Below are 12,736 nucleotides of genomic sequence, written 5' to 3' on the forward strand. Positions count from 1 at the left end.
AATTCTAGTTTTTCCTCCCTGGGAAATCTAGTTTCCTCCCTGATTTCATGGGAATTCTAGTTTTCCTCCCTGGGAATTCTAGTTTCCTCCCTGATTTCTTCCTGGGAATTATAGTTTCCTCCTTCCTGGGAATTCTAGTTTTTCCTTCCTGGGAATCCTAGTTTCCTCCTTCCTGGGAATTCTAGTTTCCTTCCCTGAATTTCTAGATTTCTTCCTGGGAATTCTAGTTTCCCGGAATTTCTAGATTTCTCCTTCCTGGGAATTCTAGTTTCCTCCCTGATTTCTTCCTGGGAATTCTAGTTTTTGCTTCCTGGGAACTATAGTTTCCTCCTTCCCTGAATTTCTAGATTCCTTCCTGGGAATTATAGTTTTCCCCCTTCCCTCAATTTCTAGAACTTTCTGGGATTTCTAGTTTCCTCCCCGGGAATTCTAGATTTCCAGGGCGCCTGAACTATGTTTCCCGGGAATTCTAGTTTCCTCCTTCCCAGGGATTCTAGTTTGGGAATTCTAGTTTCCTTCCCTGAATTTCTAGAACTTTGTGGGAATTCTAGTTTCCTCCTCCCTGGGAATTCTAGTTTTTCCTCCCTGGGAATTCTAGTTTCCTCCTCCCTGGCCATTCTAGACTCCTCCCGCCGGGCGCCAACCCGGCGCCCTCAACGCTACCTTTCCCACATGCAGGCTACACCGGCTACATCCCGCGCTTCCCCTGGATCATGGGAGAAAACTACACCGCCGGTGGTCAAAGACGCCATGGACGAGTTCGACCGCAACCAGGTGCGCCGTGCGCTACAACTCCCAAAAGTTCTAGATCCCGGTTCTAGATCCGGGGAAAGGTCCAGATCCGGGGTCAAGGTCTGGATCCGGATCCAGTGGGGAAAAGGTCCGGATCCGGCTTCAAGCTGGAGGACCCGGCGCCAGCGCTACAACTCCCAGGCGCCCGGTTCGAGATCCCGATCCGGGGACAAGGTCTGGATCCGAATCCAGGGTCAAGTCCAGATCCGGATCCAAGGGGGGGGGCAAGGTCTGGATCCAGGTTCAAGCTGGAGGACCCGCCGCCGCCGTCATGCGCTACAACTCCCAGGGGTGCCAAGCGCTACAACTCCCAGGCGCCCGGTTCTAGATCCGGAGACAAGGTCTGGACCCGGATCCAGGCTCATGGTCTGGATCCGGAGTCAAGTCCGGATCCGGGTTCAAGCTGGAGGACCCGGGCGCAGCGCGCTGCAACTCCCAGGGCTGCCAAGCGCTACAACTCCCAGGCGCCCGGTTCTAGATCCGGAGACAAGGTCTGGATCCAGATCCAGGCTCATGGTCTGGATCCGGAGTCAAGTCCGGATCCGGGTTCAAGCTGGAGGACCCGGCGCCAGCGCTACAACTCCCAGGCGCCCAGTTCGAGATCCCGATCCGGGGACAAGGTCTGGATCTGAATCCAGGGTCAAGTCCAGATCCGGATCCAGGGGGGGGGGGGCAAGGTCTGGATCCGGGTTCAAGCTGGAGGACCCCAGCGCCACGCGCTACAACTCCCCAGGCGCCCGGTTCTAGATCCGGGGGAAGGTCCGGATCCGGAGTCCAGTCCAGATCCGGGAAGGGGGTCGGTCTAGATGACCGGCCAAGCCGCGCGCTACGACTCCCGGCGCCTGCAACCGCCTTTTCTCCCCCTAGGAAATGCTGAGGAGTCCAATGTATAGTTTCGGGAAGCGGCTGCCCAGCACCTATTGGCCGAATAATCAGATTTACACCAGCGGAGGACTCATGCCTTTCTATACGGGTTTCGTGCCGAGTAAGCCTATTGGATTTCCCATTGTAATGTGATTTTTGGGGGATTTTTCCAGTCCAAAATCCCATTAAAAATGTCATTTTTGGGGGTATTTTTGGAGTAGAAAAATCCCATAGAAATGTCATTTTTGGGGTAGAAATATCCCATAGAAATGTCATTTTGGGGGTAGAAAAATCCCATAGAAATGTCATTTTGGGGGTAGAAAAATCCCATAGAAATGTCATTTTTGGGGGTAGAAAAATCCCATAGAAATGTCATTTTGGGGGTAGAAAAATCCCATAGAAATGTCATTTTTGGGGTAGAAAAATCCCATAGAAATGTCATTTTTGGGGGTAGAAAAATCCCATAGAAATGTCATTTTTGGGGGTAGAAAAATCCCATAGAAATGTCATTTTGGGGGTAGAAAAATCCATAGAAATGTTCATTTTTTGGGGTAGAAAAATCCCATAGAAATGTCATTTTTGGGGTAGAAAAATCCATAGAAATGTCATTTTGGGGGTAGAAAAATCCCATAGAAATGTCATTTTTGGGGTAGAAAAATCCCATAGAAATGTCATTTTGGGGGTAGAAAAATCCCATAGAAATGTCATTTTTGGGGTAGAAAAATCCCATAGAAAGGTCATTTTTGGGGTATTTTCCCACTCGAAAATCCCATTAAAAATGTCATTTTTTCCACCCAAAAATCCCCTTAAAAATGTCATTTTTTCCACTCCAAAACCCCATTTCCCCCTGTTTTTTCCACCCAAAAATCCCATAGAAATGTGATTTTGGGGGGATTTTCCCCATAGAAATGTGATTTTTGGGGGATTTTCCCCATAGAAATGTGATTTTTGGGGGATTTTCCCCATAGAAATGTGATTTTGGGGGGATTTTCCCCATAGAAATGTGATTTTTGGGGGATTTTCCCCATAGAAATGTGATTTTTGGGGGATTTTCCCACTCCAAAATCCCATTAAAAATGTCATTTATTTCTGTATTTTCCCACTCCAAAATCCCATAGAAATGCCATTTTTTTCTATATTTCTCCACTCCAAAATCCATAGAAATGTCATTTTGGGGGGTATTTTTGGAGTAGAAAAATCCCATAGAAATGTCATTTTTTGTCTATTTTTCCACCCAAAGATCCCATAGAAATGTCATTTATTTCTGTATTTTCCCACTCCAAAAATGTCATTTTTGGGGTATTTTTCCACTGGAAAATCCCATTAAAAATGTCATTTATTTCTGTATTTTCCCACTGGAAAATCCCATAGAAATGTCATTTTGGGGGTATTTTTGGAGTAGAAAAATCCCATAGAAATGTCATATTTGGAGTAGAAAAATACCATAGAAATGTTATTTTTGGGGTATTTTCCCACTCGAAAATCCCATTAAAAATGCCATTTTTTCCACTCCAAAACCCCATTTTCCCCTGGATTTTTCCACCCAAAAATCCCATAGAAATGTCATTTTTTTCTGTATTTTTCTACTCCAAAATCCCATTTTTTGTGTATTTTTCCAACTCCAGAATCCCATAGAAATGTCATTTATTTCTGTATTTTCCCACTGGAAAATCCCATAGAAATGTCATTTTTGGGGTATTTTTCCACTGGAAAATCCCATTAAAAATGTCATTTTGGGGGGATTTTTCCACCCAAAAATCCCATTTCCCCCTGTTTTTTCCCACTAGAAAATCCCATTAAAATGTCATTTTTGGGGTATTTTTCCACTGAAAAAGTCCCATAGAAAGGTCATTTTTGGGGGATTTTTGGAGTAGAAAAATCCCATAGAAATGTCATTTATTTCCTGGTAAAATCCCATAGAAATGTCATTTATTTCTGTATTTTCCCACTCCAAAATCCCATAGAAATGTTTATTTCTGTATTTTCCCACTCCAAAATCCCATTTTTTGTGTCTTTTTCCACTCCAAAATCCCATAGAAATGTCATTTATTTCTGTATTTTTCCACTCAAAGATCCCATTTTCCCGTTTTTTTCCACTCGAAAATCCCATAGAAATGTCATTTTGGGGGGTATTTTTGGAGTAGAAAAATCCCATAGAAATGTCATTTTTGGGGGATTTTTCCACTCGAAAATCCCATTAAAAATGTCATTTTTTCCACTCCAAAATCCCATTTCCCCCCTGTATTTTCCCACTCGAAAATCCCATTAAAAATGTCGTTTTGGGGGGATTTTTCCACTCAAAAATCCCATTAAAAATGTCATGTATTTCACTCAAAAATCCCATTAAAAATGTCATTTATTTCTGTATTTTCCCACTCGAAAATCCCATTAGAAATGTCATTTTTGGGGGGTATTTTTCCACTCAAAAATCCCCTTAAAAATGTCATTTTTTCCACCCAAAACCCCATTTTCCCCTGTTTTTTCCCACTCGAAAATCACATAAAAATCTCATATTGGGGGGATTTTTCCAGTCCAAAATCCCATTTTCCCCTGTATTTTCCCACTCGAAAATCCCATTAAAAATGTCATTTTTTCCACTCCAAAATCCCATTTTCCCGTTTTTTCCCACTCGAAAATCCCATAGAAATGTCATTTATTTCTGTATTTTCCCACTCCAAAATCCCATTTTTTGTGTCTTTTCCCACTCCAAAATCCCATAGAAATGTCATTTATTTCTGTATTTTCCCACTCCAAAATCCCATTTTTTGTGTCTTTTCCCACTCCAAAATCCCATAGAAATGTCAATTTTTGTGTATTTTATAATATATATATATATATATATCTTATATTATTATTTATCTATATTAATATTATTCATAATTAGTTTCTATTTTTCACCCCCCCCAGCCATCTGCAACAACTTTCCCCTCTGACATATATATCTGACATATATATTATTATTATTATTATTATTATTATTATTATTATTATTATTATTATTATTATTATATTTTCCTCTCCCCCCCAGCCATGACAACCTTCCCCTCTGACATATATATATATATTTTAATATATATTATTATTATTTATTATTTTATATTATTTATATTATTATTATTATTATTATTATTATTTATATTTATTTTCTATTTTCCTCTCCCCCCAGCCATGACAACCTTCCCCTCTGACATATATATATATATTATTAATATATATTATTATTATTTATATTTATATTTATATTTATATTTATATTATTATTATTATTATTATTATTATTATTATTATTATTATTATTATTATTTATTTTCTATTTTCCTCTCCCCCCCAGCCATGACAACCTTCCCCTCTGACATATATATATAATTAATATATATTATTTTTTATTTATTTTCTATTTCTATTTCTATTATTATTTCTATTATTATTATTATTATTATTATTATTATTATTATTATTATTATTATTATTATTATTATTATTACTATTATTATTATTATTATTATTATTATTATTATTATTATTATTTATTTTCTATTTTCCTCTCCCCCCCAGCCATGACAACCTTCCCCTCTGACATATATATATAATTAATATATATTATTTTTTATTTATTTTCTATTTCTATTTCTATTATTATTTCTATTATTATTATTATTATTATTATTATTATTATTATTACTATTATTATTATTATTATTATTATTATTAATTTCCCTCTCTCCCCCCCCTAGCGATCCGCGACAACTACGCCCAGACCTTCGGCAACAGCACCCGCCAGGCCTACTTCGCCGAGCTCCGGCGCCGGCAGCGGGAGGGTTGAAAGAAATAAAAAACGAGAATAATAATAGTAATAATCGTCGTCGTCGTCATCCAACGAGGCTTTTTTATTGGCCGCCCAAAGCGGTGACATCACAACCACAGAGAAACGGGGTGGGGGTGGGGTGGGGTTAGGGTTAGGGAGAGCTGACCTTCTGGGAAAGCGGCGGGAGGAGGAGGAGAACGTCCTGGAGGACTGCAGAGGGGACCTTCTAGGAAAGAGGAGCAGTGGGGGGGGGGAAGAGGGTGGAGGACCTTCTAGGAAGTTGAACGTGGTGGACCTTCTAGGAAGTTGAACATGGTGGAGGACCTTCTAGGAAGAACAACATGGTAGAGGACCTTCTAGGAAACCAACGGGGGGAGGAGAACGTCCTGGAGGACCGTCGAGGTGAACTTCTAGGAAACAGGAACGTCTTGGAGGACCAAGGAGAGAGGTGACCTTCTAGGAAATAGGAGCCGTTGGGAGAAGAGGGTGGTGGACCTTCTAGGAAGTTGAACACGGTGGAGGACCTTCTAGGAAGTTGCACATGGTGGAGGACCTTCTAGGAAGTTGAAGATGGTGGAGGACCTTCTAGGAAACCAACGGGGAGGAGGAGAACGTCCTGGAGGACTGTAGAAGGTGACCTTCTAGGAAAGAGGAGTCGTTGGGAGAAGATGGTGGAGGACCTTCTAGGAAACAGGAACGTCTTGGAGGACCAAGGAGAGAGGTGACCTTCTAGGAAACAGGAGCCGTTGGGAGAAGAAGGTGGTGGAGGACCTTCTAGGAAACAGGAACATCTTGGAGGACCGAGGATAGGTGACCTTCTAGGAAACAGGAACGTCTTGGAGGACCAAGGAGAGAGGTGACCTTCTAGGAAACAGGAGCCGTTGGGAGAAGAAGATGGTGGAGGACCTTCTAGGAAACAGGAACATCTTGGAGGACCAAGGAGGTGACCTTCTAGGAAACAGGAGCCGTTGGGAGAAGATGGTGGAGGACCTTCTAGGAAGCTGAACACGGTGGAGGACCTTCTAGGAAGAACATGGTGGAGGACCTTCTAGGAAACCAACGGGAGGACAACGTCCTGGAGGACCGTAGAGGTGACCTTCTAGGAAACAGGAGCCATTGGGAGGAGGTGTGGAGGACCTTCTAGGAAACAGGAGCCGTTGGGAGAAGATGGTGGAGGACCTTCTAGGAAGTTGAACACAGTGGAGGACCTTCTAGGAAGTTGAACATGGTGGAGGACCTTCTAGGAAGAACATGGTGAAGGACCTTCTAGGAAACCAACGGGAGGAGGAGAACGTCTTGGAGGACTGCAGAGGGGACCTTCTAGGAAACAGGAGCCGTTGGGAGAAGATGGTGGAGGACCTTCTAGGAAGTTGAACACAGTGGAGGACCTTCTAGGAAGTTGAACATGGTGGAGGACCTTCTAGGAAGAACATGGTGAAGGACCTTCTAGGAAACCAACGGGAGGAGGAGAACGTCTTGGAGGACTGCAGAGGGGACCTTCTAGGAAACAGGAGCCGTTGGGAGAAGATGGTGGAGGACCTTCTAGGAAACAGGAACATCTTGGAGGACCAAGGAGAGAGGGGACCTTCTAGGAAAGGGCCGTTGGGAGAAGAAGATGGTGGAGGACCTTCTAGGAAACAGGAACATCTTGGAGGACCAAGGAGAGAGGTGACCTTCTAGGAAACAGGAGCCGTTGGGATAAGAAAGTGGTAGAGGACCTTCTAGGAAACAGGAACATCTTGGAGGATAAAGGGGAGAGGTGACCTTCTAGGAAACAGGAACGTCTTGGAGGACCGAGGAGAGAGGTGACCTTCTAGGAAACAGGAGCCATCGGTGGAGGACCTTCTAGGAAAGCAGGAAGAGCGTCGAGAGGTTCCTTCTGAGGAGAGAGGTGACCTTCTAGGAAACAGGAGCCGTTGGGAGAAGAAGAGGGTGGAGGACCTTCTAGGAAGTTGAACACGGTGGAGGACCTTCTAGGAAACAGGAGCCGTTGGGAGAAGAAGATGGTGGAGGAGCTTCTAGGAAGTTGAACACGGGGGGGGGACCTTCTAGGAAACAGGAACATCTTGGAGGACCAAGGAGAGAGGGGACCTTCTAGGAAACAGGAGCCGTTGGGAGAAGGTGGTGGAGGACCTTCTAGGAAGTTGAACACGGTGGAGGACCGAAGAAACCATCTGAGGAACATGGGAGGAAGCATTTGAGGAACATCTGATGAAGATGGAAGGGTCACCAAGGAAGGAAACACCTGAAGAACATCTGAAGAACATCCTGGTGAGAACATGGAAGCAAGGTGGAACGTCAGGATGGAGAGACACCATGGAAGGGAACATCTGGAGAACATCTGAAGAACATCATGGGTCACCATGGGAGGAACATCTGAAGAACATCCGAAGGAGAACATGGAAGGGTCACCATGAGAGGAAACATCTGAAGAACATCTGAAGGGGAACCATCTGAAGAACATCTGAAGGAGGACATGGAAGGAAACATCTGAAGAACATTGCTCTCCACCTCGGTGAACTCCATCTCGTCCATGCCTTCTCCTGTGTACCAGTGGAGGAAGGCCTTCCTCCGGAACATGGCCGTGAACTGCTCCGAGATCCTCTTGAAGAGCTCCTGGATGGCGGTGGAGTTGCCGATGAAGGTGGCGGACATCTTGAGTCCCCGGGGCGGGATGTCGCAGACGGCGGTCTTCACGTTGGTGGGGGTCCATGAAAGGAAGGACCTGGGTTGGAGGGGGAGCTGAATCCAAGATGGAAGCTGATGAGAAGGTGGAAGGTCAGGATGGAGAGCCACCATGGAAGGAAACACCTGAGGAACGTCTGAAGAAGATGGAAGGGTCAGCATGGGAGGAAACATCTGAAGGACATCTGAAGCTGGAGAAGATGGAAGGGTCAACATGGGAGGAAACATCTGAAGAACTTGGAAGGAGAACCTGGTGAGAACTTGGAAGGTCAGGATGGAGAGCCACCATGGAAGGGAACATCTGAAGGAAGCTGATGGAGAACATGGAAGGGTCACCATGGAAGGAAAGATCTGAGGAACATCTGAGGAACATGTGAAGAACATCTGAAAGGGAACCTGGTGAGAACATGGAACCAAGGTGGAACGTCAGGATGGAGGGCCACCATGGAAGGAAGCATCTGAGGAACATCTGGAGAACATGGAAGGAAGCATCTGAAGGAGAACATGGAAGGAAGCATCTGAGGAACATCTGAAGAACATCTGAAGGAGAACATGGAAGGAAACATCTGAAGAACATTGGAAGGAAACATCTGAAGAACATCTGAAGGAAAACATGGAAGGAAACATCTGAGGAACATCGGAGGCACGTTTGAAGGAGAAGATGGAAGGTTGGAGTGGTTGTGGATCTTCTGGGAGGTCCCCTAGGCGGCCTCCTCCTCCGCCTCCTCCTCAAACTCCCCCTCCTCCTCGGCGGTGGCGTCCTGGTACTGCTGGTACTCCGAGACCAGGTCGTTCATGTTGCTCTCCGCCTCGGTGAACTCCATCTCGTCCATGCCTTCTCCGGTGTACCAGTGGAGGAAGGCCTTCCTCCGGAACATGGCCGTGAACTGCTCCGAGATCCTCTTGAAGAGCTCCTGGATGGCGGTGGAGTTGCCGATGAAGGTGGCGGACATCTTGAGTCCCCGGGGCGGGATGTCGCAGACGGCGGTCTTCACGTTGTTGGGGATCCACTCCACAAAGTAGGAGGAGTTCTTGTTCTGGACGTTGAGCATCTGCTCGTCCACCTCCTTCATGGACATCCTCCCTCTGAAGACCGCGGCCACCGTGAGGTATCTCCCATGGCGCGGGTCGCAGGCGGCCATCATGTTCTTGGCGTCAAACATCTGCTGGGTCAACTCGGGGACGGTCAAGGCCCGATACTGTTGACTACCCCGGCTGGTCAATGGGGCGAACCCGGGCATGAAGAAGTGGAGGCGGGGGAAGGGGACCATGTTGACCGCCAGCTTGCGGAGGTCCGCGTTGAGCTGGCCGGGGAAGCGTAGACAGGTGGTGACTCCGCTCATGGTGGCGGACACCAGGTGGTTGAGGTCTCCATAGGTCGGGGTGGTCAACTTGAGGGTGCGGAAGCAGATGTCATAGAGGGCTTCGTTGTCTATGCAGTAGGTCTCGTCGGTGTTCTCCACCAGCTGGTGGACACTCAAGGTGGCGTTGTAGGGTTCCACCACCGTGTCGGAGACCTTGGGGGAGGGGACCACCGAGAAGGTGTTCATGATGCGGTCGGGGTATTCTTCTCGGATCTTGGAGATCAGCAAGGTCCCCATGCCCGACCCCGTGCCGCCGCCCAAGGAGTGGGTCAGCTGGAAGCCCTGGAGGCAGTCGCAGGACTCGGCCTCCTTGCGGACCACGTCCAGGACCGAGTCCACCAGCTCGGCCCCCTCGGTGTAGTGGCCCTTGGCCCAGTTGTTGCCGGCGCCGCTCTGGCCTATGGGAGGAGAGAAGGTACCATCATGACCATCATCATCATCATCAGGGTCATGAGCAACATCATCACATCAACTTGGGGACCATCACCATCATCAGGATCATGACCCTCATCATGATCATCATCACAAGAACTTGAGGACCATCATCATCATGCCCATCATCATCAAGAGAAGGTACCATCATGACCATCATCATCATCATCAGGGTCATGAGCAACATCATCACATCAACTTGGGGACCATCATCATCATCAGGATCATGACCCTCATCATGATCATCATCACAAGAACTTGAGGACCATCATCATCATGCCCATCATCATCAAGAGAAGGTACCATCATGACCATCATCATCATCATCAGGGTCATGAGCAACATCATCACATCAACTTGGGGACCATCATCATCATCAGGATCATGCCCATCATCATGATCATCATCAAGACCATCATCAGGATCATGCCCAACATCATCATCATCATCATGACCAACATCATCATCAGGATCATGACCATCATCATCATGACCATCATCATCAGGATCATGCCCATCATCATCTTCAAGTCCATCATCATCATCATCATCATCATCATGACCATAGCCACCATCATCATCATCATCAGGATCATGCCCATCATCACATCAACTTGAGGACCATCATCATCAGGATCATGACCATCATCATGGACCTCATCATCATCATCATCATCAGGATCATGCCCATCATCATCATGACCAACATCATCATCAGGATCATGACCTACACAATCATCACATCAACTTGGGGACCACCATCTCTATGATCTTGAGGTCCCTTCCCTCTCTATGATCCCTGGAAGACCTAGAGGTCCCTTCCCGCTCTATGCTCTCTTGCAAGGGGAGGAGGCTGGAGGACTTAGGGAGGTCCCTTCCCTCTCTATGGTCCCCTTAGAGCCGCCTGGAGGACCTTGAGAGGTCCCTTGCCTCTCTCTGGTCCCTTCCAAGGGGGTGGGGCTGGATGACCTGGAGGGTTCCCTTCTGGCTTGACCCTTCTAGGATGCTGTCTCTTCCCTCTCTATGGTCCCCTCAGAACCGCCTGGAGAGGCCCCTTCCCTCTCTATGGTCTCTTGCAAGGGGGTGACGCTGGAGGACCTAGGGAGGCCCCTTCCCTCTCTATGGTCCCCTCAGAGCCGCCTGGAGAGGTCCCTTGCCTCTCTATGGTCTCTTGCAGGGGGTGGGGCTGGAGGACCTGGAGGGTTCCCTTCTGGCTTGACCCTTCTAGGATGCTGTATCTTCCCTCTCTATGATCCCTGGAGGACCTAGAGATCTCTTCCCTCTCTATGGTCCCCTCAGAAGAACCTGGAGAGGTCCCTTCCCTCTCTATGGTCTCATGCAATGGGGGTCAGGCTGGAGGACCCAGGGAGGCCCCTTCCCTCTCTATGGTCCCCTCAGAAGAACCTGGAGAGGCCCCTTCCCTCTCTATGGTCTCTGGCAAGGGGGTCAGGCTGGAGGACCTAGGGAGGTCCCTTCCCTCTCTATGGTCCCCTCAGAACCGCCTAGTGATAGCATTTCAAAGAATCCGGATCTTCCTGCCCCATGTGACATTTCCGAACAGGATATCCTGCTTCCACGTCCCGCCCCTTTCCATATTTCCAATGATTGGGGATGTTGAAGGCATCTAGAAAGGCATTTTAAAAGAGGGAGGGAGGGAAGGAAGGAGGGAAAAGGAAGCAAAGAAGGAGGGAAGGAAGGAGGGAAGGAAGGAGGGAAGGAAGGAGGGAAGGAAGGAGGGAAGGAAGGAAGGAAGGAAGGAGGGGAGGAAGGAAGGAAAGAAGGAGAGACAGAGGGAGAGAGGGAAGGAAGGAAAGCAGGGAAGAAAGAATTAAAGAAGGAAGGGAGGAAGGAAAGAGGGAAGGGAGGAATTAAGGAAGAAAAGCAAAAGAAAGAAGGAAGGAAGGAGGGAGGGAAGGAAGGAAGGAGGTAGGGAGAAGGAAGTAAGAAAGGAGAGAGGGAGAAAAGGAAGGAGGAAAGAAGGAAGGAGGGAAGGAAGGAAGGAGGGAAGGAAGGAGGGAAGAAGGAGGAAGGAAGGAGGAAGGAAGGAAGGGAAGGAAGGAAGGAAGGGAAGGAAGGAAAGAAGGAAGGAAGGAAGGAAGGAGGGAAGGAAGGAAGGATGGAAAGAAGGAGGGAAGGAGGGAGGGAGGGAAGGAAGGAAGGAAGGAGGAAGGAAGGAAGGAGGGAAGGAAGGAAAGAAGGAAGGAAGGAAGGAAGGAGGGAAGGAAGGAAGGATGGAAAGAAGGAGGGAAGGAGGGAGGGAGGGAAGGAAGGAAGGAAGGAGGGAAGGAAGTAAAGAAGGAAGGAAGGAAGGAAGGAAGGAAAAGGAAGGAAAGAAGGAGGGAAGGAAGCAGGGAGGGAAAAGGAAGGAAAGAAGGAAGGAAGGAGGGAGGGAAGGAAGGAGGAAGGGAGAAATTAAGGAAGAAAAGCAAAAGAAGGAAGGAAGGAAGGAAGGAAGGAAGGAAGGAGGGAAGGAAGGAAGGAAGGAAGGAAGGAGGGAGGGAGGGAAGGAAGGGAGGGAGGAAGGAAGGGAGGGAGGGAAGAAAAGAAGGAGAGAAAAAAGGAGGGAAAAGGAAGGAAAGGAGGAGGGAAGCAGGGAGGGAAAAGGAAGGAGGGAAGGTGGGAAGGAAGGAAGGAAGGAGGGAAGGAGGGATGGATGGAAGGAAGGAGAGAAGGAAGGAAGGAGCAAAAGGAAGGAAAGAAGGAGGGAAGCAGGGAGGGAAAAGGAAGGAAAGAAGGAAGGAGGGAAGGAGGGAAAAGGAAGGAAGAAGGAAGGAGGGAAGGTGGGAAGAAAAGG

At 47.2% G+C, this 12,736-nt stretch overlaps 1 protein-coding gene, 3 long non-coding RNA genes and 1 pseudogene across 10 annotated transcripts; 3 read left to right on the forward strand and 2 right to left on the reverse strand.

The window, feature by feature from the left end:
* Positions 1–678: 678 nt before the first annotated feature.
* LOC308579656 (ciliary microtubule inner protein 2A-like) lies at positions 679–5,492 on the forward strand (the record flags this gene model as incomplete). The annotated part of the gene is given in 4 exon segments (XM_081214225.1): positions 679–737; positions 739–774; positions 1,660–1,777; positions 5,391–5,492. Coding segments are annotated over 4 exon segments (302 nt in total), but the record flags the coding sequence as incomplete, so codon positions are not given.
* Positions 5,493–5,708: 216 nt separating this feature from the next.
* On the forward strand, positions 5,709–7,447 carry LOC308579654. 6 transcript variants are annotated; one of them, XR_014004572.1, is made up of 6 exons: positions 5,709–5,740; positions 5,908–6,024; positions 6,181–6,220; positions 6,629–6,679; positions 6,772–6,859; positions 7,351–7,447. It is a non-coding gene; the product is annotated as an uncharacterized lncRNA (long non-coding RNA). The 6 variants fall into 6 exon arrangements; XR_014004573.1 differs by lacking the exon at positions 5,709–5,740 and adding an exon at positions 5,788–5,863; XR_014004574.1 differs by lacking the exons at positions 5,709–5,740; positions 6,181–6,220 and adding exons at positions 5,788–5,863; positions 6,551–6,587 and having other exon boundaries at positions 6,626–6,679.
* LOC308579653 lies at positions 6,297–7,624 on the reverse strand. Its single transcript, XR_014004571.1, has 3 exons — positions 7,595–7,624; positions 7,304–7,476; positions 6,297–6,367 (listed from the first exon to the last, which is right to left on the reverse strand). It is a non-coding gene; the product is annotated as an uncharacterized lncRNA (long non-coding RNA).
* A 6-nt stretch (positions 7,625–7,630) lies between these two features.
* LOC308579655 lies at positions 7,631–8,476 on the forward strand. Its single transcript, XR_014004578.1, has 2 exons — positions 7,631–7,818; positions 8,441–8,476. It is a non-coding gene; the product is annotated as an uncharacterized lncRNA (long non-coding RNA).
* Positions 8,477–8,639: 163 nt separating this feature from the next.
* LOC308579651 (tubulin beta-4B chain pseudogene) lies at positions 8,640–9,925 on the reverse strand (annotated as a pseudogene). The gene has a single exon. The product of its transcript is annotated as a tubulin beta-4B chain pseudogene (transcript).
* Between the last annotated feature and the right edge of the window lie 2,811 nt (positions 9,926–12,736).

The sequence above is a fragment of the Podarcis bocagei genome (genome assembly GCF_964188305.1).
Source record: "Podarcis bocagei genome assembly, contig: HAP1_SCAFFOLD_574, whole genome shotgun sequence".
Taxonomy (NCBI): domain Eukaryota; kingdom Metazoa; phylum Chordata; class Lepidosauria; order Squamata; family Lacertidae; genus Podarcis; species Podarcis bocagei.